Source organism: Lissotriton vulgaris, chromosome 4_1 (genome assembly GCF_964263255.1).
Source record: "Lissotriton vulgaris chromosome 4_1, aLisVul1.2, whole genome shotgun sequence".
NCBI lineage: Eukaryota > Metazoa > Chordata > Amphibia > Caudata > Salamandridae > Lissotriton > Lissotriton vulgaris.
In genome coordinates this window covers 169402937-169417872 of record NC_141691.1, presented here as the reverse complement: position 1 = coordinate 169417872, position 14936 = coordinate 169402937, and the positions used below count along the sequence as shown (strand labels likewise).

General features: G+C 44.3%; 1 protein-coding gene across 2 annotated transcripts in view; it reads right to left on the bottom strand.

Annotated features, from left to right (window-relative positions):
• Positions 1-14936, bottom strand: part of COL4A6 (collagen type IV alpha 6 chain) — a 759488-nt gene that overhangs the window by 377675 nt on the left and 366877 nt on the right. For both annotated transcript variants that reach the window (XM_086918466.1, XM_086918467.1), the window contains exons 5-7: positions 8471-8605; positions 6552-6596; positions 1118-1234 (exon numbers count right to left, since the gene is read on the bottom strand). In XM_086918466.1, the coding sequence (XP_086774592.1) occupies positions 1118-1234; positions 6552-6596; positions 8471-8605 (297 nt within the window). The remainder of the gene's footprint in view (positions 1-1117; positions 1235-6551; positions 6597-8470; positions 8606-14936) is intronic.

Sequence of the window (14936 nt, the reverse complement as noted above, 5' to 3'; positions counted from 1 at the left end):
CTCGGCGCTGGAGACTGCGACGACGTTCCTTTTGAAGGAGATCTCACCGGAGTTACTCGAGGAGAAGGCAAAGGAGAAGGAGACACAAGTTCTTTCTGACGATGTCTAGGAGCCGGCAAAGGCGAGCTCGAAGCCTTACCCTTCGACGAACGGCGCCAAGATCCATGTCTTCTCTTCTTCTTGTGTTTCCTCAAATTCGACGAATGCAAAGCCGATGACTTCGACTTCAACTTATCTCTTTTACGGCCTCTTCCTTCCTTCTTCGCCTTAGCCATAAACAGTATGGCCTCCCATTCTTTAAGAGCCTTTGGATTTATCTTCCTGCAACTGGAACAGTCCTCCACGCCGCGATCAGACGACAAACACCATAAACAATCTTCATGGGGGTCAGTGATGGACATGTGACCCCCACACTCCCTACAGGGCTTGAACCCGGACTTCCTCAAAGACGACATCCTAACAGCAACTGTTAAGATAAAAGAACAACAAAGTAACTCGACAAAGATGGAGAGGGCCAGAAAACCGTTACGCATTGACGGCGCAGAAAAAAGGGAACTGACGACATCACGCTGACGAGGCTCTCTCATGGCTCCAGTGATATCATGCGGAGTAGCGAGCGGAATCGTGGCACTGTGATATCCTCGTCGGCGTAGACAGCTACGAAAAAAATCTGCGGCATGCTGGTGCAGAGGGTATTCATAATGTGAGGAATCCACAAGCAGATGTATCCATCAGAAAATACTATAAACTGCTACGCCTTATTGCCTTTCTGCACTGTGCAACACATACCATCAGATGCATACCTTTTAGAGCTGTGCAACAAATAACTGTGTCAGCAAAAGCATACCTTTTAAAGATAGGTGACACATAAAAGTACCAGCAGATGCATGCCATTCCTGAGCTGAGCAAAATAAAAGAAATACCAGTGTCAGCAGGCACATATCTTTTAAGGCAAGTCACAGACTTGCTAATGACCATCTGAAATGTCCCCGCAAATGTCACTATAATACATTGGTATGCCTTATCGCTTCTATTTCTCTGTACAGTTAAGCCAACCACTTGTACCTTATCCAGCACTGGAGTATGTATAAACAAATGAAAAAACAAATCAACATACATAGGAACCAGGTGTCCCAGGGTATCCTCCTGAGCCAGGCAGTCCGTCTTCGCCGATGGTGCCATTACAGCCATCAAGGCCAGGGAGACCTCTCACACCAGGCTGGCCTGAATGCCCCTGTTGGTAAAAAGAATAAATACATATTGAGAGGAAAACACTTCGCATTTGGAGGACATTTAGTCTGTACTTTCAGTGCTGAATGTTGGTTTTCAAATAACCTACTAAACTGACCTCTGCCTACAACTCTCTAGCACACTTTGGCCATCCATTGCTGAGACCGTAGTCCTTTTCTACTACATTTTAAGACAGGATGACAGTGACATAGATGCCTTTGTCATTTGCCTGAGATTTCGTGACAAATGTACTGTGCCGCATTTAAGAAAATAGGTTTTTAAAATGAGGACTTCCAGAGACACAAGAGAAGTATTTTATGACCATCAGAACTTGTCCAAAAAAAGGTTAAGAAAGCAGCAATGCCGCTGCAGTAGAAGGGGCTTCCCATTCTGGAGTCCTTGTGGGTTAAATGTGATGGTCCACATCGAGTGCCCTTGGAATGCTGGCACCAAGTGTTGCCAAGGCGAAGCAGGCGAGTTTTTACTAATTAGGTAACGTTTGATGGCTGACTCCGTAGATAATGAGTGGCTGGGAGCAGGGTGGTCTGCGTTGCCTACAGATGGCTTTATGCTATTTACAACACCTGGGCTGCTTGTACCCTCACAGTGTAGACACTGATAAGTTGCAGCAAACAGAGCGCTGTTGGCACAAAAAGCCAAGCCTGGCTATGGTGGTCACACACAACATGGAGCCAACTTGGCAATTTGGGGTCTGTAGCTTCAACCTTTTCCTACAAACCTCTCATAATAGCACAATGTTTCTTAGGACACCTGGTACATCTACTGCGTTCCTGTGAGACAACTGGACCAAACAAGCAGCGACTCTCTGTAGAAAGTTTAAGGTCCAGTGGTGCTTAGAGTGAGAGAGACTGGAAGATAATTGTGGCTTACAGAGCAGAGAGGGCGAGTATAATGACAGCAGCCTTGTGCCCTGAAAGGAATGTGGTCGCCAAGGGCTTCCAAGCCGTTCCCCTGGTCCCCTTCTATCTTTTAAAGTGGTACAAAGTAAACTGAAAACCTCAGAAAATGGATGTAGACAAGACGTGGCTCAGCTACAAGAATGATGCAGTGATAAGAACCCTGCACCCTCAAATTAAGAGAGGTGCTGAGGACCCCAAGGCCAAGCTTCTAACTCTGTCGGTGCCCTGCAGTTCACTGCCCTGCACCAGGATGGCACAAATGGGGATATGATGTGGATCTATGCCACCACCTGTTTTGCTGTTACCTTGCCGACTAGTACCTCATCTCTTTGCACCCACCTGCCATTATTACAATAGTATCTACATTACTCCAAACATATTATTGTTTCACACTATTACTTTGTTATCAACTGTACCTCGTCTAGGTTTTCTAAATTTAACCGCAGTCTAAATGTTACCTTAACACCCTTACCATAATAACTAACCCCAAATCTCTCCTCTAACCCCATACCAGTTCCTTACTGTTACACCTTCCACTTACTCTCAACTTAAACCTATCTCTTACCCAGACCACGAACCAATCTTTTATCTTAACACAATCCCAAACCTTTCTTTTACCCCACCCCAACTCCAAACCTTCACCTTTCGTTTATATTAAATATTCACACCCTATACTTATTGTTATTTTTTACCCTTACCTTAAGCGTGTCTATTATCCTGACCCTTAACATAGCCCTTACTACAGACCTAAGAGCAACCCCAAAGCTTTTCTTTAAACCATTACCCTTATCTTACCCTAAACGTATCTCTTACTCTGAACATGAACCAATATTTTAGCACCAATCCCAAAGCCTTCCTTTACCCATACCCTAACTCTACACCTCAACGCTTCATTTAATTACAATAACCAATGATTGTTCTTACCCTATGCCCTTACTTTACAACTTTCTCTTACTTTGAACCTTAAAATACTGTTTACCCTTGCACAAGCCCAAACCTTTCCTTTCCTATTACTCTAACACATACCTATCCCTCACTGTTGATCTTTACCCTTACTATAATCAGAAACCTATCTTTTACACTGACATTAAACCTTTCGCTTACCTTAACACTAGTTATATCCCTTATCTGTACCTTAACATTAAACTGCAACCTGTATTTTACTCTTCATGCTATCATGAACGTAAATACATGCCATACTGTTTCTTTATATGGCAGCACAATGTAGCTGAGATAATGGTATTTTATTTACTATGCACTGCAGTACTATTTAGTGGCAGGACCTGGATCAGTTCCTGTGGTTCCATGCCTCTGGGGGGGATATGCTGTACTATTGCCACACATCTTATTGAAACTTTCCGTACGTGGTTCATTGCATCCACTATGCCTTTGAGCACCTGGGGCCAGATGTACAACGGCATATCGCATGCGCAAACGGGTTTGTGACTCATTTGCGCACGCAATTTACAACTGGCCCATGTACAAACACTATTTTACGAGTCGCAAATAAATTGTGACTCGCAAAATACTGTTAAGCAACTCGCTATTTGGAAGGAATGTTCCCTTCCAAATAGTAAGTCCCTAGCCATGTACGAATGTTTTAAGACCGCAATTGCGGTCGCAAATCACCACCCTCTTAAAGAGAGTGGTAATGGAGTAGCAATTTGGAAGGGATCCCCTGGGGACCCTTTGTGACTGACTTTAAGAATATTTTTTAAGGCAGGCAGTGATCCCAGGGACCACTACATGCCCTTAAAAAAAGAAACCAAAACTTTAAATTATTATTTTTTTTTTAAATGCATCCCGTTTTCCTGTAAGGAAAATGGGATGCATTTTAAAAAAAAACACTGCTTTATTGAAAAGCAGTCAATAGACATGGTGGTCTGCTGACCCCAGCAGGCCACCATCCCTGTGAGGCTGGTCATTCCCAATGGCGTCGCAAATTGCGAGAGGTTCATTAATATTCTTGAACCTCTCTATTTGCAATCCAATTGGAAATCGCTAACAGTGAGAAAATCACTGTTGTACATAGTAATTTGCGGATCGCAAATTGCGACTCCCTAAAAAGTTGCAATTTGCGATGCGAAAATTACTTGGTCGTACATCTGGCCCTTAATCTATAAATAGGTAAATCCAAACCTTCTAAAGGCAGAACGACAGGGGGAAAGTATAGGAATGACAAAACAGGAAAGGCGTAAAGGGAAACAATCAAAAAGTCCTCTCCGTCTGCTGTGGGTTTATCAGTCTTGCACTGGCAACGATGGAAAATTCTCTTAATGAGCAGTTTTCCTTTGTTGCTGGATCAAACGCTTTTCAAGCTGCTTGGCTCTGTTTTATTGAAAGCAACAAAATGCACGCTTTTTATACATAACAAACTGCAATGTTCCATCGTGTTCACTCTGTCCTCGTTTTATTCAAGGAATCTGTTCTCATTTCATTTTATGAAGGAAGCTGTTTGATCCCTCCTAAGATGTACCTGTGGCGGACGACTAACAAGGCCGCTTCAGTGATCAGTGCCAAGTGTTTCATGAAAGCGAACAGGCGGCAGACTCATGGCCGCCAACACCAGTTCCAACACTATGGCCACTCTCACAGTGCTCAACAGCTGCACAACTCTTGCATGTCACGCGAAGACAAAGGGCACACAAACATGCATGTGCCAGGCCTTACCGCAGCACTATAAGCTCAAGAGGTAGTCTGATGCATGTAAGAGTCAGAACCAGTCTGTCTACACTATCAGTGTAAATATTTATTTCACCAGTTTAAATCCTTCTAACGCAAACCCATCGTGCTCTTGGTAGACTAAATACAGCTGAGAGCCCTGCAAACATCTAACATTAAAGGTCAGGACTGGCAGCCCTTCTGAGGACCACTGAGTATCTGGAATGGCACTCGAAGGCCATCTGGCTATCTCCGTCAGGTCCACATGCCGCAATCATATGGATGTATCTGTAGTCTTTCGTTTGAAGGCTGCCTCTCTTCCAGCATGTTGAATGTCATCAGGGATAGCATATTTACATTTAGTAGTTACTTCCACAAACCATGGTGCTTTAGAACTTTGGGCCAGTTTGTTGAGCTGAGATGAAGCAAGACTAAAGCACACAGAACACCGTCAGTCTTTAAATAAAGCCAAGGGCCGGAGCAGTGTACAAGGTTACATGGCATCTTCTGGTAATCTTAGGAGGAGCGTAAGATGTACTATGAGTGAGGAGATCTGCCAATGGGGAAGAAGGAGCGCGCAAAGGTACAACAGGAAAACACTTCTCCAGTGATGTCAAGCTGCAGCAGTCATCATGGACAATAAAGCATTCGTTTTATTTCTGTTGAATGATGAGGCGCAACATTTACAAACATAGGGGTCAAGTTAGTCTGTGAATAAGTTTCAATAGCATTAAAACGGCGACGTGTCTTTTAACAGGTCCAAAGTCTGGCCGAAAAATCGCAAGTCAAAAAACCTGGGACTCCAAAAACAATGGAGTCAGAAGGCGCTATGGAAAGCAACAGAAATGAGCAGACTCAAAAACAGATGTGGGGCTAGGGTTCAGTTTAGTGCATGGGTTAGACTTGGCTTTAGGTGTCCCATTTATGGTTAGGGTTGACACAAAAAAGAGGACTTCAGGAAGAGGTTACGTGGGTCCATCCACTTGTTTAAAATGAAGAGGGAGGGAAGGATTAACAAACTCTATCCTAGGTTACCAGAAAATAAAGTAAGGGGCAGGAGCTGAGATGCTGACCCCCAAGTAGATGAGGTAATGGCATGCTACCTGGATTAATTCTCCAAAACCTAATTAAAGGAGCCAATAATACAGTAAAGCATTTATGCAACCTCCTGAACCTGAGTAAATTGGTCCACATAAAGTACAAACAAGAGATTTACCATCAAATGGCAGCACTCGGCTTCGATACACTCGTTCGTAGACTCAAAGTACAGATCCAGACAAAAGTGGGCATCTAGGCATATATGCAGGGTCAGCAGTGTCAACAGTCCTGTCCTAATGCAATCCTCAACTCTATCCAAGGAACCTACCTCTGCGGTCCCTTGGGCCTCAGCAGCCTTCAACCAAGAGACACTCGCCTTCAGCACATCATTTTTAGGCCTGGGGAGAAGCTTGGCTTTTAAGACTCTCGGTTCCACATCTATAAGGGATCCATGTAAAGCCCCCACACCAACCCCCCGCACCCTCGACTTTAAAAGACACTGTGTTACTTTTCCTATGTAAACATGAGGACAAACTATAAACGTTCCCCATCCCCTTTACTTCTGGAATGCAAGGCAAAGCAACGCTAGTTTACACAGAGACATGTGTCAGCTACATAAACCATGTACAGTACACATATAGTATATATTTCAGTTATTTTACACATATTTTCAAATATTTACACCCACAGCAACACACGTACCGGAATCCCATTAATGCCTTGAAATCCGGGAACTCCCATGGGTCCCTAAAAAGAGAAGAAACAAGAGGCAGTCAGCGTTGTGGTATCAATTTGTTATTTCTGTAGTTAAAAATGGTCTTCGGACGAGGCAATGAAATTAATTCTGAAGACAGAAATTACAAGACAGAACACCCAAAGGAATGCTTAGAGCTGCAGGAAGTGATGGCTTCGTATTCATTGGTAAACACAGCTGGTCTTGTTATTGAGTAGGATCCAGCTCACATCAGCTAGAGCAGCTCCAGGGCTCAGGCTTGATCAGCTGTACTGTTGCCATCACCCAACGCACCAAGAGGGACAACTTCAGCCAGACATGGCTGTCTGGATAACAGCACTTTGGCTGCTTATGTGTCGTTTCATATTGTAAGTATGGGCCGTGCAGGTCTCACCGCGCAGAACCAAGTTCGGCTAAAGATGATCCTTATGTCTTGAGGCCGTCTGACATTTGTGCATGCAGGCTTCTCCGTCCTAAGCTTCACGGTTCCTTTCCCGGACCCGGGTCTCGTTTGAACCAGCATCTTATATAGGAAGTGTGACTGCACTGGGGTGTTGTTATGCTTCTCCCTCACTGGCATCCAATGTGAACAGATGCCTGCTGCTCGTCTACGCACTCGCTCTTCACTTCTTTTTGGCTGCTGTAGAAAGATTGGCCAGTTACCTCTCAGTGTTAGTCTGTGCCCTTCAATGTAGTCAATTCTTTGTGCTAAAACAACTAGTGCATCATTCTTAATGTGACAGTTTACTTATGGATCCTGGAAACTCCATCCCCTCCACCATCTTAAGTCATTTCATGCGGCTGCCTAGTAACACCATTCAGGATCCCTCTTTAACCAGCCTTGCAGAGTGATCAATCCAGGGAGACTCCATTGCCACCATCTTAAGTCATTGCATGCGGCTGCATAGTAACGCCATTCAGGATTCCTCTCTAGCCAGCCTAGCAGACTGATCAATCCAGGGAGACTCCATTGCCACCATCTTAAGTCACTGTATGCGCCTGCATAGTAACGCCATGCAGGATCCCTCTCTAACCAGCCTAGCAGACTGATCAATCCAGGGAGACTCCATTGCCACCATCTTAAGTCATTTCATGCAGCTGCACAGTAACGGCTTGCAGGATCGCTCTCTAGCCAGCCTTGCAGAGTGATCCATCCAGGAAGACTCCATTGTCACCATCTTAAGTCACTGCATGCGCCTGCATAGTAACGCCATTCAGGATTCCTCTCTAACCAGCCTTGCAGAGTGATCAATCCAGGGAGACTCCATTGCCACCATCTTAAGTCATTGCATGCGGCTGCACAGTAACGCCATTTAGGATCGCTTTCTAGCCAGCCTTGTAGAGTGATCAATCCAGGGAGACTCCATTGCCACCATCTTAAGTCATTTCATGCGGCTGTACAGTAACACCATGCAGGATCGCTCTCAAGCCAGCCTTGCAGAGTGATCAATCCAGGGGGATCCATTGCCACCATCTAAACTCATTGCATGCGGCTGCATAGTAAGTCCATGCAGGATTGCTGTCTAGCCAACCTTGCAGAGTAGGGTTTTCCTGCACAACGAAGCATAAAGGCTTATGACAAATGCTTTAGCAGCAAGTCATTATTTTAAGCCATAACAGCACGAGAAAGCTGTCCGTAATACCACAAAGTAATTCAGAAGAGGACACTGCAAGCAAACTAAGTGCCTCTTTATTATCAAATAAAATGTGCCCGTCAGACCTGTCGCTTGTAAGTTAGTCTCTCCGTTGAATATATAAAAATGAAATGATTTTTTCCGTTTAATAAATGAAAATAAAAAATATGTTAGGATTGGTGTGACAGCACCAAAAGGCTGTGAGGCATTAGTATAGTGATCCCATCAGCAGTAGAGCATATCATGGCACACACCTTGTCTCCTTTGGGTCCTGCTGATCCAGGGGACCCCGGTGTCCCCCGTTCACCCTTGTGTCCAGCCACACCTTCAGGCCCACTGAATCCTGGAGGGCCGATGGGTCCCTGCGGTCCAAGTGGCCCCGGTCGACCCTAAAACGAGACAAACAACAGATAAGCACATCATTTCAAACGTTACTGTCAAAAGTATTTGCAAATCTCACATGCAAAATTATTTTCCTGACTCCTTCCAGTTAGATTTACTCGGGCGAATCACTCAATTTCCTTGTAGAATTTATTTTGCGTTTAAAATCTTTACCTACCATCAATCAATCAATCAATCACTAATCTTATATCTATAGTTTCTTTACTTTCATGCATCTTTTACAGTGTGGGGGTAAGCTTCCTCCACCCCTCTTCTTATGACTAATGCTAAGCCACTTTCTGCCATACTTCTGTGGATATCATCTCGCCACCACTGGAGAGAAGTATCCGTATAGACCTACACACCGCCCGGCCAATGCAATGTTTGGAAGGAGGATCCCGTGCAAAACCATGAAGGCACTACTGGACTGAGTGTCACGGACCGCTGGTCACAACATGGCCAACGACACACGGTTAATTAATATGATGCTGCATCTCTTGAAGATGGGTATGGACTGTGCCTTGCGGACCGCAGGCGACAACACGACCAAAGACACATGGTTAATAGTTATGATGCTGTATCTCTTGAAAATGGGTATGGACTGTGCCTTGCAGACCACAGGCGACAACATGACCAAGGACACACAGTTAATAGTTATGTTGCTGCATCTCTTGAAAGTGGGTATGGACTGTGCCTTGCAGACCACAGGCGACAACATGACCAAGGACACACGGTTAATAGTTATGATGCTGCATCTCTTGAAAGTGGGTATGAACTGTGCCTTGCAGAACGCGGTTGACAATGTGACCAAAGATACACACACAACAATAGTTATTATGCTCCATCTCTTGAAAATGGGTATGGACTGCGCCTTGCAGACCACAGGCGACAACATGACCAAGGACACACAGTTAATAGTTATGATGTTGTATCTCTTGGAAATGGGTATGCCGGTCTCAACTATCTAAAAAGGGGCTCTACACTAAGGATAATACCCTAGGATTATAATAAGATTATGTAAACGAGGCGCTTGTAGCTGTTCATGAAAGCACCAAAACAACCCACACTTACGAGATGGGAACAGCAGCTGACTTTACTTCTCTAGTGTAGCTCACACTACAAATGTAATTGTTACCAGGCACTAACACAAACAACAATACTACTTAAAAAAAATATACAATATAAATGACTTAAGAATAAATTTAACAAAACAAAAAGGTACATCGTATGAAAAACAGGCATGAAATAATGTCAGGAGAAGCAACTTATATAACCAGATTTCATCATCTTTTGAAAGTATAATAAAGTCTGAAGTGGAGACTGGGCTTGTCTATTAAGAGGCAGTGTTCCAAAGTCTAGCTGCACATACAGCAAAACCCCTGCACTCTCTACCAACAAAGAGATGGATGGAAGTTTCATCGATTGACTGTTAGATACTGGTGTGGTTGTCCCATTTAATGTTTTGCTCCACACATTTAAGGCCAGGCCATGTAGACATTTAACAAACACTTCTGTAATGAACTGGCATCCAATGAAACAAGTTAACACAGTCACATGTGCAAAGACCTGCAAGCAACTTTCCAGTAATTTCCTATAGATTATGTTATAGCATGACCTGGTAGTATGTGGCAGGGACTGAACAGTAAGGTATTTTACTTTAGGCTAGGTTTCCACATTGGCCACATACTTGTAGAATGCGACATCCGTTCTAGGTCAGTGTTTCGACTGTCGTTTTATCACTGTCTAATTAAGAGCTGTTGCGTTACAGCCAGACCACATGATGGCTGATGCTCTCCCATACAGTGGGAAATGGAGCCTGTACACCCATAACACATAAGTAAAGCAATCACCAGCACAGTAAACCAATCATCAGGTGCATAATAGGGTAAAAGCGATGTCAAAAGAGTGAGAGTAGAAGAAAGCGACTGTTGGATGGTTACAAGGCTGCCATTTCTAAGTTCCTCTAAGATGGTCGAGCCTTGTGAGTTTCTGATCTTGCAAAGAGTACCGTCTGAGTTAATATATACTTAGTGTGTGATGTTTCGATGTTTTGTGGTTTGCTTTTTAGACAGAATACCTGCAAGTTGCCTGGCAGCTTGAAGGAGGCTATTTTGTTGGAATTCAGCTGAGATTAGGGGCTTCTTCCTCCATCCTTTCTAAATGAGGGGTATTGTAACCTGTTAGGTCACGCCCTTAGGTCACGTTCTGAAATGGTGCTGTTGCCAAAGATAGATTTATTCATTGTCACCTGATACTTTCGACTTTAAAGTGTATTCAGCTGTTAGACCTTTTACAAAGGCATAAGACCTCCTTTGACATTCACACTGTGTGTGCCATTCAAGTGCTATATTTGAGTTTCTAAACCATATCACCCTCCCAACAGCTTTGATGGCTTGCCTTTGCTTCTCTGGAGAATCATAGCCTACATAGCAGGTTCTGGGCACCTCAGATAGCTGGTGGTAGCTTATGGTTGTTGAGATTCCATTGGACAACTGACTATACTTGTTACAAGGATTGCCTTATGGCCATGGGGGGCCTGAGTCAACCAGAACTGGCCTAAACCTAAGGAACAGTACTTCAAACGTGTATGTTTCTGTATTTGCGACTGCACGAAGGAGGCTACTTCAGTTCTAATCTCCAGCTCCTCACCTGACCAAAGGGCGTGATCCTGACCACATCAACTTATAGTCAAGCATCTCGGTTTCACTGCCTCTGGTAAATAAATTTACCTGCAACTCTGTCTCACTGTAATTGTAGGAGAATGGCGGGAATGGATATAAGAGCTTACCAACCAGTGAAGGCTGAAAGATAGCATATGGATAGGTGTTTATAATGTTAGACTGGTGGCCCATCCCATGACCAATGTACATGTGGATAGGTGCTGATACTGTTAGATTGGTGGTCCGTCCCATGACCAATGTGCATAAAGATAGGTGCCGATAATGTAAGACTGGTGGTCCGTCCCAGGACTAATGTGCATGTGGATAGGTGTCGATAATGTAAGACTGGTGGTCCGTCCCATGACCAATGAGCATGTGGATAGGTGTCGCTACTGTTAGACTGGTGGTCCCTCCCATGACCAATGTGCATGTGGATAGGTGTCGATAATGTAAGACTGGTGGTCCGTCCCATGACCAATGTGCATGTGGATAGGTGTCGCTCCTGTTAGACTGGTGGTCCGTCCCATGACCAATGTGCATGTGGATAGGTGTTGATACTGTTAGACTGGTGGTCCGTCCCATGACCAATGTGCATGTGGATAGGTGTCGATAATGTAAGACTGGTGGTCCGTCCCATGACCAATGAGCATGTGGATAGGTGCCGATACTGTTAGATTGGTGGTCCGTCCCATGACCAATGTGCATAAAGATAGGTGCCGATAATGTAAGACTGGTGGTCCGTCCCATGACCAATGTGCATGTGGATAGGTGCTGATACTGTTAGACTGGTGGTATGTCCCATGAGCAATGTGCATAAAGATAAGTGCTGATACTGTTAGACTGGTGGTATGTCCCATGAGCAATGTGCATAAAGATAAGTGCCGATAATGTAAGACTGGTGGTCCGTCCCATGACCAATGTGCATGTGGATAGGTGCTGATACTGTTAGACTGGTGGTCTGTCCCATGAGCAATGTACATGTGGATAGGTGCCGATACTGTTAGATTGGTGGTCCGTCCCATGACCAATGTGCATAAAGATAGGTGCCGATAATGTAAGACTGGTGGTCCGTCCCATAACCAATGTGCATGTGGATAGGTGCTGATCCTGTTAGACTGGTGGTCTGTCCCATGCGCAATGTGCATGTGGATAGGTGTTGATACTGTTAGACTGGTGGTCCGTCCCATGACCAATGTGCATGTGGATAGGTGCCAATACTGTAAGACTGGTGGTCCGTCCCATGACCAATGTGTATGTGGATAGGTGTTGATACTGTTAGACTGTTGGTCCGTACCATGACCAATGTGCATGTGGATAGGTGCTGATACTCCTAGACTGGTGGTCTGTCCTGTGTCCAATGTATGTACGCAAACTATCTATTTTACACTGGGCAGTTTGCACAGTGATCAGAATAAAAATAAAACTAGGTGATAAATGTAACAGAACGTTTTGTAGGTAATCAAAATTATTTAAATATTTAGCACTTGTTCAATAATAGGGTTATTTGACATAAAATAAAGAAGGGGGTATGTTTTGGTGCCAAAACACATTTTGAAATGCAAATGTATATAAACAACAACATCTCAGTGTCCAGGTAAAGACAACAATGGCAGTAAAGAATTGTGTTGCAAAAAAGCTATTTGTGGTGGCATTGCTTTCAGTGTCACATCAATGTGCAACGGAAAGGGTCGCATAGAAGGTAATGGAAAGGAAAGGCACCAGAAAACTGTAAGAAATCGGTGAGAAGGGGAAAAACTCGAAACTCCAAATCAATGTAGAAAAAGACATTCAAAGTAATATGCCGATTGTTGGCGTTACCTGAATAAGATCTACAAGCTCAAAATTCCTAAAATGTGACACTGGACCACACATTTTTCTGTTTATCCCATAGGGCTTGGAAGTAATGGGGTTGATGGTGCTGCAGCACCCCATGAAATAATCATGCTGAGTTCAGAAGGTGAATGAGCAATAAAGATGCGCTCATTCTTGTGTCCATCTTGTCACATTTACTATGTGTTTAAAGACAGAGGTCAAATATCAAGCTATGTCTTCTGACGAATTGCTGCTTATTCGGAAACTGGAGTGTATTTTTATTGCTTTGAGACAAAGTGAGATGATTTTGTAAAAGTGGTCTAGGTAACAATCCTACTGAGACACCGGAAACTGAAAGAACGGCTGTAGTAGGTCAGTTTCTTCTAACACTCAATATTTAAATATCGGGAAATTAGCTATACACATATTTCTAATTATATCACCAATTAGGAAAGCACAAATAACACACTTGTTTTGTAATTTTGAAGTGTGATGAAACAAAGGTTTTATCAGATCAAAAGAAATGAAGACTTTACTTGGTGATGCACAAATGATAAATATTCACTGAAACCCGATTTCCACACATGATCGTTTTTGCGCTATGTAGTATTACCAGTGAAACTGCATGTCTTGCAAACTTAGTGGTCATTTCAATGAAAAATGTGCTGCCTGTAAATGCGTGCCTCTACACTAGTGTACCAAAAAGCACCACCCGCTACATACCAAACCTGTACCACTCTCCTGCTGAAAGTGAATGGCACATTTCCCACACTGGTTGATTGTATTACCCTTGAATTATGCACAAGCCCTACGACTTCAGTGATATAACATTAATAACAGCACCCCTCTCTAAAAAATGTTCCATTGGTTTATCCTTTGGCTTCCTAATCCTTTTATTTTCCTGGATATTTTAAATCTAGTTAGCATCACCCACCCACCCTCACACTACTTGAAACTATGAGCTACATTTCACATGAATGGGGGGAAAAACGATGGACCCTGAGACAAAATATAATCTGTGGCACTTCCTAAACTGATGAAGTGAGTAGCGCCCTGAAGAACTCAAGAGTACAGAATAAAGCTTGGCTACTCCCAGGTGCGGTTCGTCCATTGGGGTGTGGGGGCGTAGCCCCCCCTGCCCGAAGCCGCCCGCAGCTCCCTCGGCGTCAATCATGTCAATGAATCAACATGACGTCAGACCGCCCTGCCCCTTCAGAGTCTGAAGGGGTGGGCGGTCTAGCGTCATGTTGATTGATTGACATGATTGTACAGGCGGCAACACAAGTGCTCATGCGTGGGGACGGAGGGTGAATTTTTACCCGTGCCCACGCATGCGCACTTGTGTTTTTGCGACGTTGCGCATGCCCAGTAGGAGCCCTAATGGGCGTGCTGCGGGCGAGAAGGTACCTGTGCCCCTGGCGCCAGGATTGGCCAGGGGCGCTGTGAGCCTGTGACGTGTGGGGAGCAGAGCCCAGAGGTGGCGCGGACCGGGACCGGCAGCAAGGTAAGAGTGTGTGTTTTTCTTTTATTTTAAAATGTTTGGTGCGAGCGTGCGTGTATGCATGCATGAATGTTTGGTGGAGAGTGTTGCGAATGGATGTGTTTGTGTGTATGCGTGTGTAAATACATTTCTTTGAGTGTTGTGTATGGGGGGGGGTCGCCGCCAAGGGGGGGTGGGGGGGTCGCACTCGCAAATCAGTTTGCGCCCCACCACTTGAAAATTTCACCAGCCGCCCCTGGCTACTCCACCGGTTGTGTTCTGCAACTTTGAACAACCTGTAATCCAGGGGCAGAATTACAAAATGTTCAAAAAGAAGAAGAGGTAGTATCGCCGACTAATATGTGGACACCAAATGATACAGCCAAT